Source organism: Astyanax mexicanus, chromosome 1, assembly GCF_023375975.1.
Source record: "Astyanax mexicanus isolate ESR-SI-001 chromosome 1, AstMex3_surface, whole genome shotgun sequence".
Classification (NCBI taxonomy): Eukaryota; Metazoa; Chordata; class Actinopteri; order Characiformes; family Acestrorhamphidae; genus Astyanax; species Astyanax mexicanus.
In genome coordinates, this window is record NC_064408.1 from 11,405,556 (window position 1) to 11,422,049 (window position 16,494).

General features: G+C 38.2%; 1 protein-coding gene across 8 annotated transcripts in view; it reads right to left on the reverse strand.

Annotated features, from left to right (window-relative positions):
• The window catches only part of ncor1 (nuclear receptor corepressor 1), a 139,427-nt gene that overhangs the window by 97,215 nt on the left and 25,718 nt on the right, over positions 1-16,494 (reverse strand). For all 8 annotated transcript variants that reach the window (XM_022665743.2, XM_022665744.2, XM_022665739.2 and 5 more), the window contains 3 exons: positions 7,879-7,935; positions 7,242-7,294; positions 1,597-1,663 (listed from right to left, as the gene is read on the reverse strand). In XM_022665743.2, coding sequence (XP_022521464.2) covers positions 1,597-1,663; positions 7,242-7,294; positions 7,879-7,935 — 177 coding nt within the window. The remainder of the gene's footprint in view (positions 1-1,596; positions 1,664-7,241; positions 7,295-7,878; positions 7,936-16,494) is intronic.

The window sequence follows — 16,494 nt, forward strand, 5'->3', positions numbered from 1 at the left end:
ACGGTTACGGCACGGTTTTGACAGTTCATTTTTGCCTTTCTTGACTTGTAAGCATTTCATGTGGTGTGTAAACACTGATAAGCTTTCAGAACCCATGATTCTTCCCACTAGATCCCACAGTCCAAGTCCATATCTTCAAATGACTCTTTAAATGTAGGTCATATTTGTGCAGGTATCGCTGCACAGTAGAACAGTGTGCATCTAGAGCTGAACAGTATACATCAATATTTTTTCGTATCATGATACAATAACTTATCATATCAGCAATGTGCTTTAATAAGCATATTGAGAATCTAATTGGTGCTTAATTAGTGCAACACCAACCCAACTGTATGTTTTATTATTGTAAATTTGGTGATTAACAGTTTGTCCAGCTCTGGTAGCGCATGATTACATACACTACAGATAGTGGCTTTTATACTGTTCATATCGATATCAGAATTATATTATAATAGATCGAAAAAAGGAATATACTGTGATAGAAAATATTGGCCACTGCTCCAGAGTCTAAATCTATTCAATCTAAAAAGGCCCCATATACATATTTTTCTCTGTATTTTGGCTTCCTTTTCACACAAATATTCAAATTTTGGTCACCAATAATCGTATCTGAGCTTTTCGGAAATCTTTAAGATGGAGACTCTTGAAAGATCTACGAAAACGATGACTATAGCATCCACATTCAGTGCAAGAGACACCAGATGCATATCCCACAGGTCAGTACAGTGTTCTTAAGCTACCATATAACATGGTAAAGGACATGGGATGTGATAATAGTCCCATGTCCCATGATATCTGGTATGTCAGTGTATTTTCTACAAAATCTAAAATCTAAAAAAAATCTAAAATGACATTTCCTGCACATTTTAGAACACAATTTATGTACAATTAATTTGTAATTGTTAATGAAATTAACTATTAATTGGAAATATACTTAACGTGATCTAAATTGTAACACATCATATGTTGTTTTATTTTTTCTTCCAAATATGTCAAACTTGGCAATGATACAGCAACTGCTTGTTTTTTTTTTAAAACAAAAGTAAAGTGCAGTTATGGGATGCCCAAATCTATTTATAAGAAGGCAAAGCTACATAAAAAGGCACAAGAAAAACAAGAATACTGTGCATAATTCAATGATATAAAGAGATACTGGGATGGTTATATGAAATGGAATTGACTGGATTGTTAACTTGCAAATAAATTGTCATTAAGTGGAATTATGTGATATTAAAATGATACAATAAGGCAAGTTTCTGTCCAAGCTGTTACGCAATAGCTGCAGTCGGGGAAAAAATACCCACGGCGTCACTTAAGTTGGAGTGTGTCCATCCTGGAACCTAATTTGCCTGCATTCCTCAAACCTACCTCGAAGTGGAGCTTCCTAGGATCCAGTATAACACGGCGTAAAGACTCTTAATAAGAGCCCTGGGGTCAATGACTCCCGTGACATCATTAAAAAGCCTCCTCATGCTCGGCCGTTGCACGCACATCTAAAATGTAACATTTGTGCACGTCTTTTGTCAGACTGTTCTTTAAGAGCATGTTCTGAGAGGGTTCCTGGAAGTTTCCCTCAATCGGGGAATACAAACTCACCCTCTGCTTGCGTGCGTGGTTCCTCCTCTTGAAGAACAGAATCAGCTTCTTCCTCATCACTTGATTTCTGCAGAGAAAACAAGAAGAAAGGACACATTCACATACACACTCATTCATGCATTGGGAGCAGACCTAAACAATGCTCTTACTGTACACATCCTGTCTCGCTAGTCTGCTGCCATGGAAACAGGATAACAGCAACCAAAAATACATCACGTTCATAAATCAAAAAGCAATACATCATAATGTGGCCTACAACTACAACAGCCTGCCTAATTAACTCTGGATTAAAATCTTTCAACCCTTTTATAGAGAAGCTGCAGTAGTGCAACGTTGCGTCACAACATCTGCTGTATTATCAGTCTTTATTAAATGTACCAACAGATGGAAACTGGACTGAACTTAAAGTGCATAAAGCTTCCGAATACGGCTGTCACATTCATGGACTTGTGCTAGAAATTACTGTGATTAACAATATTATTGTCATTTTAGGTCCATTTTATCTCACTGATAAAATAACAATAGCATGATTAATGGAATTGCGTAATCGATAGACAGCTTAGAAGAAAAAAAAAATCCTCTCGTCCCCCAGATGAGCCCAGAATCTGTCCTGGGTAGACAATCATTTTTTCAGCACAAGTGATTAAACTTCCTAAAACTCTGGATACAAGGTGCAAAAAAGCTTCAAGAGCAGAAACTACAGCAGTGTTTAAATATATAAACACTGTAGCTTGAATGATATTAGTTTACACTGAACTGAATGCATTTTTGAACTGGAAAAAGAATTGTGGCTGATTTTAATACTGCAATTCCTCAAATGGCTTCAAAAATAATATATTGTAAACTGATATTAAACTTGTGTCTTACTCGTGTATTACAGCTTCTGAGAAATCGCTCTTTTTTTATACCGTATTTTTCGGACTATAAGGCGCACCGTATTATAAGACGCACTATCAAAGAACGCCTATTTTCTGCTATTTTTCCATACATAGGGCGCATCGCATTATAAGGCGCGTTAAGTGACACTAGAAAGGGTGCCTATATCAAAGTGAACAGGGGTGGCGCCATGTTTCCCTTCCCCCACCGGGGGTGGTCGCTTGCCGGTGGAGCGTATACAAATCTAGCTCTTTCAAAGTCAAACGAGTGCTGGATATTAATCTACATAGATTCCTCTCCTGAAAACTGTTTATTTGGGTGAGTAACGTGCTTCAGTTTATTTACAGTAAGCTTAGATTTCCAGATGTCCACTAAGGCTTGCTGCACCAGCGTTAGCATAGCTATCCGCTAGCACGCTAGCTAGTCACCTAAACTAGTAAAGTTAACCCAAACTTAAACGACAGCGTTACACTGAGTAATCCTGCGTGTTCTGGTAAGACAGTGAGATATTAGCTAGCGATTCGTCCCCCGTAGCTTGTTTTAACACGGTAAACAAGCAGATTACAGGCTGATAAAACTCACCTCTGAGAGAGTTAGCGCTTAGCATCTAGCTAATGCTAGCCAGGCAAAGCAGCACAGACTTACAGGCCGATAACTCACCTCTGAACGGTGAACGCTTAGCGATTAGCATCTAACTCTAATAATACTGCTCCAGCAGTATTAAAAGTGCTAAATTTAGAAAATACTGATCTCTGAACAGTGAAAAAGCTAGCTAGCTAAGCGGTTAGCATCTAGCTAATGCTATTGCTGCTCCAGCCTCGGAGCGGCACGGCTCTGCACGGAGTGTGTGTTTACTGCTCCTTACACCTGACGGGTAAAATTTAGATAATACTGATCTCTGAACAGTGAATAAGCTAGCTAATGCTATTTGCTGCTCCAGCCTCGGAGCTGCACGGCTCTGGACTCTGTATAGCACTGAAACTCTGTATAACGCTGCACGGAGTGTGTGTTTACTGCTCCTTACAACCTGACGAGTAAAATTTAGATAATACTGATCTCAGTGAATAAGCTAGCTAGCTTAGCGGTTAGCATCTAGCTAATGCTATTGCTGCTCAGCCTCGGAGCTGCACGGCTCTGGACTCTGTATAGCACTGAAACTCTCTATAACGCTGCACGAAGTGTGTGTTTACTGCTCCTTACAACCTGACGAGTAAAATCCATACAAAAGGCGCAGCGTATTATAAGACGCACTGTCAATTTTTGTGAAAATTAAAAGTTTTTAAGTGCGCCTTATAGTCCGAAAAATACGGTACTCAAACATTAAGTATTTTAGGTCCATTTATAGTGTTTATGGAACTATTTAAAATATTCAGTTTTGTACAGAAAGCTGTGTTAAAGATTTTTTTATTTTATTTTATTATTATTATTTTCTGCAAATGCAGTCTGATTTCTTCATATATTGTGCAGTTTTGTTGGACAAAGTAAACCCTATAGTAATTAAGGCCTTAGTGTTTTATATTATATGTATACTCTTTACAGGAGAGTAAGTCACAAACATATATAAAAGCCCATTTGTGCAAAAAATAAATAAATAAAACATAACAATAAAAAATAATAAAAATACTATGATCCATCATGAAACGTTCAGAATCTTGAAAAATACTGTGATATATATTTTTGGTCATACTGCCCAACGCTGAATATTTAGCAAACTATATTATTTGTCTGAAAACTGCTCACAAATAAGTAGAAGTCTGCTGGGATGTTAAAAATGTTGTGCAAATAAATGTAATGTTGCATCAACTTTTTCTTTTAAAACCAATACAAAAGTTCATTTACGCTATTTAATTTATGCAATAATATTATACAAAAAAAAATTACTTAGCATTTTTCTAACGCCAGCAACCATATAGAATGCCATAAGAACCACTTAGCAATACAACTGCAATCACATGGAAAATATCATAACCACCTAGCAACCACCCAGCAACAATTTAGCAACCACTTGGCAACCACCAACACTACTGCTCTGTACCACTTCTCCACCTGGAGATATTATATTGACCACCTAGCAATTAGGGGTGGGCGATATGGCTTTAAAATAATATCACGATATTTCAGGGTATTTTTTCGATAACGATATACTTGGGGATATAGGAAAACTAAAATAATTCATTCATTTCAGGAATATAGTATAATAGTATAACAGTATAATCATAATGTGGCAAAATAAATAATATAGCATAAAATAATATAATGCGGTAAATATTATTGCAGAATATTTAGTGCATGCATATAAACTGCAAACTAAAACAATTAAACAATAAATACACCTAAAGCTTCACAGTAAATAATAGACTACTTTTAAGACAGAACAGCCCTATTATCACGATATGGATTTTTAATATCATGATATTTCTTTGTCACGATATATTGTATACGATATAATTTGCTCACCCCTACTAGCAATACCATAGCAACCACAATAGCAACAGTCTAGCATCTCAAAGGAAGGGGAACGTACTTTAGCTTTGCAACCATTTTGCAATTCATTTTAGACATGTTTTCAGTCCATATCTTGCACACACACACCCTTTTTAACATGGAGTCTTTTCAGTAGCAACATCTGCAATGACTGTTTCTGACACTAAATTAAACTATCTGCAGTCTGCAGCGCAACTCCAGTGCTCTAGGAACTGGACCTTGTGGAAATAGCACGCTCTTATAACACACACACCGAGTGCATTTTATTTTGTGTATGATAAGGTGGCACAAAGATAAAGGTCTAACCTGGCTGACACAGTGCTTGCTCATGGAACTGATAAGAGCCAGACAACCTGACCTTCACCTCGCTGTGTACACACACACACACACACACACACACACACACACACACACACACGTTTCCTCCTGAGGCCATAAACACGCTCAACAAACTTGTTTGCAACCTTACAGTAAAACACACACACCTACTTTCTGTTATCTGTCTGCCCACATATAAAACTCTGCCCTCTACTTTTTAGTCTGAACACAACAGTACTTTTTTTTATATATGTGGTTTAGTTATGCGACAAAAACTGACCTTAACCTATATTATATATTGCCATCCTAAAATAATAAAACCTTTTTTTTTTTTTTACACTATGTTAATCTGTCAGTCTATAATTCATGTGAAATTTGTCATGATTGTACCAACAGAAGGCCTGACACAATAACCAGTATTCACAGACTATATATTTTCCCTAAACATAGCTGCTAAAAACGATACTGTCATCTTAAAAACAGTTTATTTTGCTATTATAAAGGCAATAGGTTTTATAATTCAGGATTAACCAATAAAAAAGCTACAAAATGAATTGGAATAAAATGCCTTCCACTAAGAATTAAAAAAAGTATTTTTGGCCTCTACAAACAAACACTAACTCATCCCTAATGCATTTTATTTTTACTCATTTTAAGCAGCAACCGTGATGAAATAATGAGCAGGTCAATAACCTTCATTATATAATTTTATGGCAGTTTAAAATGTTATATACTTATAAAGGCTCTTATGAGTGCACCTTTAACCCAAATGTATTCCACAAACTGACTAGATGTCCATTGTCAGGTCTCACTTCTTATCACATATATAAAAGCCTATAAAAACCACTAGAGCACAGGTCACGACCTAGAGGTAAAACAACGACCTAAAACAGCCCGAAATACCCATTCACTTTAAACATCATGACTCATGAATGAGTCAATTCCTTTAACAGATGCTGGTTCTAAGAATCTGCTCAAAATGAACATACTCAATAATATTAAAATTACTATTTTAGAACAAAATTCATTCTGTAAGTTCTTCTCTCTATGGAACACAAGAACCACATTGTTGTTAGTTGATATGTAACAACACAAACTCTTCCTTAGTAGCCCTTTAACTTTAACTAGCCCTGTAAAAAAGCAGATATAATTTCACAATTCTTCATTTTATTTTAATTCACATGACACCAACCATTAAAACCACCTAGCCACACTTCAGCAACAATTCAAGTCTCCAAACCATCACTGACCATCAATAAATTTTCTATTTCCTTCAGAAATCAAGGGATTTCATTTTCAGGCAGGACTTGGCACGCTGCCAAAAGTCTTACATAATATATAATATTCGTATTTTCTGAGATACTGACGTTAGAGTTTTCATTGGCTGTAAACCATAATCACTCTGTATGTAATACATCTATATAATGTATACGTTTCATATTTTTAAGGAAATTACTGAAATACAGTATCTTTTCAATAATATTTACATTTTTGGAGGTGCGTCCGTCTCTAAATTTCCGATTACACCTTATACAGTGCAACAGCAGTTACTGAGGCTGCTGCATTTAAGGTGGAAAGGAAAAGTTCAAACAAAAAGCTAAACAGTAGATAACTTCAGCTCCCTAGCACTGAGAAATTATGGTGGATAACTTGGATCAGTTAGCTGAACTTTACAGCTCCTCTGCTATCAGAACAGCCTGGCAGCACCATGATACTCGGAATTTACTGTAATTAATCTTTATTAGTTTAATGAAATCAAAATTCAAGATAACATGCCTGATTGTAGTATCCTGACCCTTTAACATCCGTACCAAGAAGAGAAAAACAAAAAACAATTCCATAGTAAATTTTATTAGCCTAACATTTCTCTCCCGACTGGTAGAGATGGCACCCACTAATCACAGGGAAGCATTTTAAGAAATGTTACACATGGTTTACTGTAAAAAAAAAGTGAGAAATATACTTACGTTTTAATGTTGTCATGGTATACTTTAGTATCTGATGGCTGGTTATATAGGGGCTAGAGAAAGAGAGGAAATGTATTCATATTATTAGTTACAGTACTTGAACAAATGTATGTATAAAAAAAAAAGTATGTAGACACGCTCATCAAGAATTTATTCTGAATTTTAGGGTATTAAAATCAGGCTTTTTTATTGGGTTATAGTCTTTTACGTCACTCATCTGTGAGGGCTTTTCTTTATGTTGGAACACTACGCAATGAGGATTCACCTGCGATGTTTATTTTGCAATGTTCTGTACTGATGTTAGAGGACGACGTTTCTTCTGCCACTCTAAAAAAAAGAAAACCTCCAGCTCCATCATTTTATAGAACAAAGTTCTTTCCTTTGCTCCTCAGCTCAATGCTCAATGCTGGGGGGCTTTATACCCCCTCTAACTGATGCTTGGCACTGGGCACAGTGGCATTAAGCACTAGAGCGTTCCGTTCTTTTGGCAGTTCTTTTCTACGGAGATTATAAGAGCTGTGTGCTGCTTCTGAACATAGTGCACCCTAAAAGCAGCTCAGTTTACTAATACAGAGGGGCGTTCACAAACAACAGAACAAGCAGCATCTGAACTGCTGGCAGACATTGCTAAACTCACCAGCTCCACTTTTGGGCCGAGTCCTTCGAAGATCTTATGGGCTTCTTCAGCTTTTTTCTGAAAAGAAAAGAAGAATGATTGTTTTTCAACCAACAAATACCATTTATTTCCACATAATTCAGATGAAAAAAAGAGTGAGAGGCAATCCATATGTCTTGTTAGCTGCAGCTGCGCGTGTGTGTGTTTGTGTACATGTACACACTGGTGTGTCATCATGCGTTGTCTGCCAGAGCGTACAAAGACCGCTTCCAAGCCCTTGCAGGCCAAACATGTCCCTTTCTTTCCTGATAAGCCTCCTTACTCTCAGGAACACTCAGCACTTTCTAATATATTTGGAAAACAATGACGACACTCTGAACAAACACACTGCACCAGAAAGACTGCACTGTGTACCAAGCTTAAAACACATGTAGACAAAAGTACATTTAATTTCTCTCCTGAAATGTAATTGTCTCTGCACTTCTAGATTTTGGAGCATTGCTGTAAGGATTTTAATTGCATTCCACAAAAAAAAAAAAAAAAAAGAATTAAATAGTGTAGGCCAGGATGTTGGATGGTCACCAGGGCTACAACTAATGATTATTTTGCTAGTCAACTAATCTAATGATTATTTTTTCGATTAATCGATTAGTCCACGATTATTTCTGAGATGTCCTTCACATCTAAACACCATAGAACAGCTGAACATGAGATTCAAAAGGTATTTAAATGAATGGATGTTGTTTAAATGTGGAAACTGCTGATATTTAGTGATTAAATATGTAATCTGTTGTGTTTGGCACTTCTGGAGACACAAACTCTAGTTGAGTATAAACTGTAAGTGAGTTATTTATATATTTACCCATCTCCCACTGCGTTTCTGTCCCCAGCACTTTTAACGTTTAATGCGGTATTGTTACAAATGAACGATTATTCGGCAATGAAATCTGTAGTCGACCATTTTAAATAATTATATTATATATTATTATAATTAGATTATATCGCTGCAGTTCTATTGATCACCATCCACCTCATCATCCTTAACTCCCCAGCTCATCTCAAAAGTATTAAATGGAGCACCAACTTTCCACACATAGTTCTGCTACTCTATACCTCTAGCACATTAGGAGGTAACCAGGTGCCAACAGGTTTGTGTTTAGCAGTCCCAGTATCTTATATTCTGTTGGCCATACTTGTCTAGAGACTACACAAGCTGTGTAACTACAAAGTAGTTAAAATGCATTTATCAGAAGGGTCCTCAAACATACAAATATAAAGGGTTGGTTTTAGTCCATCCTAGTTCTAGACTAAATGTTTCTTCCGCTGGGAAATATAAATTCAAAATCCTGTGGAGTCCAAGACTAGGCCTTATCCCTATCTGGTAAACTGCCCCAAAAGTCTACTGTTTTATTCGCACTATAAGGTGCACCGTATTATAAAGTGCACTCAATGAACGTCTATTTTGCGGTCTATTTTTATACGTAAGGCACACTGGATTATAAACTTTTAATTTAGCTAGTCATGCCTCTTGGTGGTGGTGGTGGTGGTGAGGGGTAGCAAACTAAGTTAATTAAAGCTACGCTAAGTAAACAAAACTAATACAAAAATTCTCTTGAAAACTATTTATTTGGGTGAGTAAAGCACTAGATTTGGGTGAGTAAAGTAAACTTAGATTCCCAAATTTCTCCAGCACCAAGATTGGTTTGTAGGTAATGCTAATTCTACTCCAGCAGTGCAGCTGGGATTAGGAGCAGGCTACATGCCGATAATACTCCCCTCTGAAAAGGGAAAGGGTTAGCGCGGTTAGCGGGTAATGCTAATGCTGCTCCAGAAGTGCCAGCAGGGGTTAATACTCACCTCTAAATGGGGAAATAGAAGTTAGCGGCTAAAGCTAATGCTACTCCTGCTCCCGTGCTTGAGAACTAAACTGAAACATCTAAATGTCGGTCCAGAACCCCCCATTATTTCATATATATATATATATATATATATATATATATATATATATATATATATATATATATATATATATATATATATATATATAGAAACGGATCACAAAGTGGGCCACAGAAATCCTAATCACACACGCACCATAGGGCTCTCAAAACTCAGACACGGCCAAGTGAGTGTGAGAGGACAAAAATGAATGTGTGCGGTTAGCGAGCGCGCACGAGCGGCCTATATAACAAACTCAGCTCTGTCTGCCAGCGCCGTAATGAAAAGTAGAATGTGTGCATGTGTGTGAGTGAGTGTGAATATTATTACAGTAACAGTGTAGACTGCACCTCGGCGCGAATGATGCATTGCACAGCGAGCAGCGGCAGCTGTTTAAATAGAAAGAGACACAGAAACGGAGGGAGGGATAAACTCGGAAATAAAAACGCCTTTCAGCGACGTGAAACACGGGCTGAATACATCAGCTACCGCGGCCTACAAGGCAAGGAATTATACATCTCTGACCCCGCTATTAATCTAGCGCAAACTGTGCAGCGGGGCTCCGAAGCCAGACTGTAGAGAGGTTACACACTGAACGCAAGGGCCAGAAAAATAATTGGTGCCACTTTAAAATAAGACTACTTTTATAAAGGGTTTATAAATGGTTTACAATTAGTTAAGTATAGGGCTGGGGCGACGCGTCGACATAATCGACGTCATCGATTACGAAAATACATCGATTTGCATAACGTGCGTCGGCGCGTCGTAAATATGTTAATTAACACGGTAACATAGAAGCATAGAACTATTATTTAATTAAAATGATTTTTAAGAACAGCTAAACACAGTTCTGCAAGTCAAACGCGGAGGAGTTCACGTGCGAGAGAGAGAGAGAGAGACACACACACACACAGAGAGAGAGAGAGAGAGAGAGAGAGAGAGAGAGAGAGAGAGAGATTGATTGATTCGCTTGTTCTGGTGAGAGCTCATATTCTAGTCCCATACATAATTCTGCAGCTCCCTCAGTGTTTTCTGTCGTATTTTGCGGCTAGCGCGAGCGCTTACAACTGACACCGCGGACCGCGAGGTGCTGCCGCGCTTGTGCCGAATCCGACTCTCTGCTGAATCTGACTCCCGCTTCGCGGACAGAATCGGCACAACACCCCCGCTGTAGAACTGCGGTAGTGAAAACAGCTACACAAAAACGCCAGCGGGCATCTAAAGTTTGGGAGCATTTCACGCAAAAGGGCAACAATGTGGTCCTCTGCCATATGTGCAAAAGGAGCACTTGAAGCGCAAACATCCAGGAGCACTATGTCAACAGGGTCACACAGTAAGTTACCGTTTACATCAGGGTCTCCGCGGGTGTCCTTAAAAAGACTTAAGGCTGTCTACCAAAGGTTTTAAACCTGCCACAGGCAGAAATTATAAATTTTTGGTTTATATTTGTGCATGGCATTTCACAGTTTCCAGAAACAGTAGCATTATTCATAAGTTCAGGTGTTTAGCTAAGCTAGCTGCCTTAAGTTATTTTAGCTAGCGCCGTCGGCGCTGCGGTGTTACACCGTTTTCTGTCACCGTCGGAATTTTGTGACCAGTGCTCACGGTTATGAGCGTTCATTGGCAAAACAGAAGCTTTCTATACCTACACCTTACCCTCAGCCCTAAACTGAACCGTTTTGGCCAGTCGGGGTAAACATTATAAACGAACACGTTTCGAATCGGCCAGTGCACCGGTCTGCTGAGAACTACTTGCCCGTGGTCACAAAATCTAGCGGTCACAGAAAACAGTGCAACACACGGAGGTGGTGTATGGGAGCTTATTCATTTTTAGCGTTATAGATCTAAACGTGTTGTACATGTAAGTGATTATAAGTGTGGGGTTTGGTTTAGTAGGCTTGTGTTGCTGTTGTTGTTATTATATATAAATATAGTATTTTATCGTTTGCTTTAAAACGTAAAATAATAATTATTTAAATATGTTTCTCAATAAATAGATTAGTCGACTAATCGAAAAAAATAATCGTTAGAATAATCGTTTAAAAAATAATCGTTAGGGACAGCCCTAGTTAAGTAATGGTTCCTAATTCGGTTGTAGTAAATGCCTTAAAAATCATTAATAATCAGTTATAACATATACGTAGAAAGGGCAACAATGATCTGTTGTTTGCCAAATAGTAAACCCACAGCCAACTATACTGTTGCCCTTTCTACGTATGTGTTATAACTGATTATTAAGGCTTTTTAAAGCATTTACAACCTAATTAGTAACCATTAATAAACTAATTGTAAACCATTTATAAACCCTTTATAAAGATAGTCTTATTTTAAAGTGGTACCAACATAATAATAACCATAGGTTATATTAAAGAGCACTTAGTCTCTTAACACCTCTAACACATTATCTACTTCTAACCTCATTTCCTTCTTCCCCTCCTTCACTCCTCTATCCTATTATTTCCCTTTGACCTCCTTTAAGCCCTATCTAAAGATGTTTTACGTCTAATTTCTATTACTTTTGTACTCTACTATTGTAAGTCGCTTTGGACAAAAGCGTCTGCCAAATGTAATGTAATGTAATATTAATTGTGTTGATTTATGAGGGTTAATCATCCATAATATGCTATGCTTTTCTAAAGTATAGAGGCACTCGAGGAGATATTTTGCTTTGTTTTGCACTGCACAGACACCTCATGGTTGTTATAAACATGTAGTTGCTAACTACAAAACAAAAATGACATTACTACTATAAGCAGGTTACAAGATCTAAAAATTCACTGGAGGTTACAAGCTATGCATAGCACATGTTTTAGAGCTGAAGGTAGTGGCTACTTGATTACCACACTGCCATCTAAGCTGTCTCACCTGACGTTCTGTATTAAAATTACATTTCTCCACATCCTCAGATAAAACTAATCCTGTTCAGGTTAAATAATAAAGTAATAAATTAATGCCTTCAATAAGACAAACAATTCAAATTTCCCCCTTACCTTCTATAAGCAATTCACACAAATGTAAACTAGCAGCTATGAGGCTTCCATTATTGGAGCTCCAATATCTCCAATCTCCGAAAACTAGACACACCACACACACAACACAGCAGCTGAACCATGGCTTTAATTACAGCTGAACGCTGAGCCTGGGTGTTTACGTGCTTTTCCCAGAATAAGAGCAGAGCAGAACTCTCCATCTCAAGACTCCTTCTGAGCCCAGACCAGACGAACATATGAACTATAGTAACCCTGCAGGCAGAGGAAAACAATCCCCCCTAAAACACCCCCCACCCCACTCACACACACCTCCTCCTCCTCCTTCCTCCCTTCTGTAACACATGCTAAATTTCAGTGATTTTTTTTCTTCATCTGCTCCCTTCAACCTCTGCTCTGGTTATGGGGAATCCCCTGTAGGATGGTCCCACTTACAGAGGAGCTCCGTTTACTGCCTGTGTGTGGAGCCGAGTGGGGCTGTAACTATCGATTAACAGAGTCAAACCAATTCCAGACAGAACTGAAACAGAAAAAAAAAGACTATTCTGATGAGCATTCCACACGGATTCTTCACTGCTTGATATGCTGCATGTGAGCAAGGCTTTTTATTAGCCTTATTGGAAAAATGCATGCTTTTCTCTCTGTTTTGGCCTTCCGTCCTCCTGTCTACTTAGAATGAAGGAGAATTTTGGAGATTTTTTAAACAAGATTTTCTGTGTTTTTTTTTTTTTTTATACAGACAGACAAAGTGAAGCTTCCTTAAATCACCATTATGTGCATTTTAACATCGAATCGCAGCTTCAAAATCACTGTGATGCTCCACTGTCCATTACAGAGGCCAGCGTCGCTGCTGTTGCTGTCTCAGATTCGCTTTTCACTGTTAACTGCACTACGGAACTCTGGTGAAGTGAAATGATATGACAGAACATGTTTGGGTCAAGCTAGTAGATTAACAAGCTAGTAATGTTATTAGTGAGAGTCTAAGTAAAGTGGAACCATTTTACACATCATGGACAAAACAGATACTGCAGCTGCATCACCTACAAGTGGAGAAGCCACTGTATATCTGGCCAAGAGAACCTAAAAAAAGGGCTGCACCATATTGGAAAACATTTACATTGCATATGTTCTTTTTTTGACGATATATATCACAATATTAAACAATGCAGGGCCTGTGACGTCACCAGCCCCGCCCCCACCCGGGCACTGTCTCGCGTCCGGATTGATCAAGAGTCAGAGCTAAACTCAAGACCAGATGAATACAGCAAAACTGTGAATTCACAAACTGTGAATTCACCTGTAACTGGAAATATCTGTGCAAAACTGTGCTGGACTGAGGTGCACAGCTTTCAACACCTACATTTACAAACACGTGCCCAACAATGTGGATGGAGGCCATGCAGTGACCTCCTGCCCCCCCCCTTGTGCTTCTCAGGCAGCAGTAAACTGTGAATTCACAAACTGTGCATTCACCTGTAACTGGAAATATCTGTGCAAAACTGTGCTGGACTGAGGTGCACAGCTTTCAACACCTACATTTACAAGCATGTGCCCAACAATGTGGATGGAGGCCGTTGTGGTGGTCGTACAACGTTTAAGGGTTAATCCCTGTTTTAAGGCAAAACTACTCATGTACAGAAAAAGCGTTTCTTCTTGATCATCCTCTTTTTTAGACTGTAAAATAAATAAAAGACAATGTGGAAATAAACACGCCTCTGTAAGAGAGGCGAAAAGAATAAGGTATATTTTAAAGTCCAATTATAGACACTGTCTACTAGCAATTAATCATGAAGGGCCATTTTAAATGAATTAATCTGAGAAGCCTTATTGATATGAAGCCACCGCTGCATCCTCACCCTCAGCCAGAGTCCATAGAACAATACTACTCTGTAACAAAGACCAAGAACCGTTTCATCTCCCTCACACAAACACATACAGGAAGACCGTGTCCCGCCAACCATCACTCATATTACAGGCATGCAACATATGCAGTCTGCATGCAAAGAATAACCCAAACACACTGAACTCCCCAGGGAGCCGATGGCAGAGCACATCACTGAAGCATAAAAAAAAACATGCTTTCAACATGTGAGCAACATCTGGATCATGACCATGATCCAAACAGACCCCAGAGGCAGAATACACTTACATGCATTCACATTCACTGCCTGTTTCATTAGTTACATTTAAGCACTTCTATACGATTTTGTGGAACTGTTGTGAGGATTTGACTGCACACAGCAACAAGAGTCTTAGCAAAGTAATAATCTTGCAGATGAGGTCCAGAGAACACAGTTCTACTACTGCTCCACAGCTCAGATAATTGCATTTATTAAAAGGGGTGTCCACCTTTTTTATATATATATATATATATATATATATATATATATATATATATATATATATATATATATATATATATATTAGGGTTGTCACGATACCAAAATTTTGACTTCAATACCGATACCAACTGTAGTATCACGATTCTCGATACCAAAACGATACTTGGAAGAAAAAAAAACAATAAAAATATCTGAACATAAAATGTTTATTTTTGACTGAACTGGATTGAACACTGAACAATCGGTGCAAACGTTTTTATTCTAAAATGAAACATTTGTACAAAAAAAAAGTTTCGTTATTATAACCTTAACTATAACATAATTATCTAAACACTTCCTAAAAACTAAAACTAAAACCAGAGGTAATGGTAGCCTGACTATGTGAACCTGACGGGCGGGCAGAAGTTAAGTTCTGAATAAGGAAAATAAAGAGACAGAAGAACATTACAATGTTATGTTCATTTTAACACTCACTGCTCCGTTTTATTAATCAACCGTTTACCGTTTTTAATAAGCCCATGTTCAGTGTAACGATCAAGCAGGCTACGTGCCTGACCACAGATTTGCGATGGAAACGCGAAAACGTGAAGATCTTGAGTTCATGTTTCACAGCCAATGGGATAATGGAGAAATAGAGAAAAACACGGGTCCAAAACAAAACTCCTGCACACTCCTCTCCGTGTTAACGTGATTTACTAGCAGTCGCTAGTAAATCTTAGTAAAGCTACAGACAGAGTGTATCTTGACTAACTCCACTAACCTGTCGACTTCTCAGCTCTTTGTAGAGATCAGGGTGCTTGTCTGCTAAATGAATGAGCGAAATATGATCAGAATTATGTTAAATAACACTAACATAGAAGCATAGAACTATTATTTAATTAAAATGATTTTTAAGAACAGCTAAACACAGTGCTGCAGGTCAAACGCGGAGGCGTTCACGTGCGAGAGAGAGACAGAGAAAGAGTGAGAGAGCGAGAGTGAGAGAGAGAGAGATTTGCGTGTTCTGATGTGAGCTACTCACAGGTAAAGGTTCTATTTTATCTCCTCGTGCTCATATTCTAGTCCCACACATAATTCTGCAGCTCCCTCAGTGTTTTCTGTCGTATTTTGTGGTTAGCGCGAGCGCTTACAACTAACACCGCGGAGCGCGAGGTGCCGCCGCGCTTGTGCCGAATCCGCTACTGAATCCGACTCCCGCTTCGCGGACAGAATCGGCACAACACCCCCGCTGTACAACTGCGGGAGTGAAAACAGCGCTAATAAATAAAGTAGTTTAGTTTCACTTTCAGTTTTCGTTATTTTATTTAAAAATAAAAATATCAATAAAAAACAGATGCCTACATCTCAGACTATTTTCCCACACTTCACTC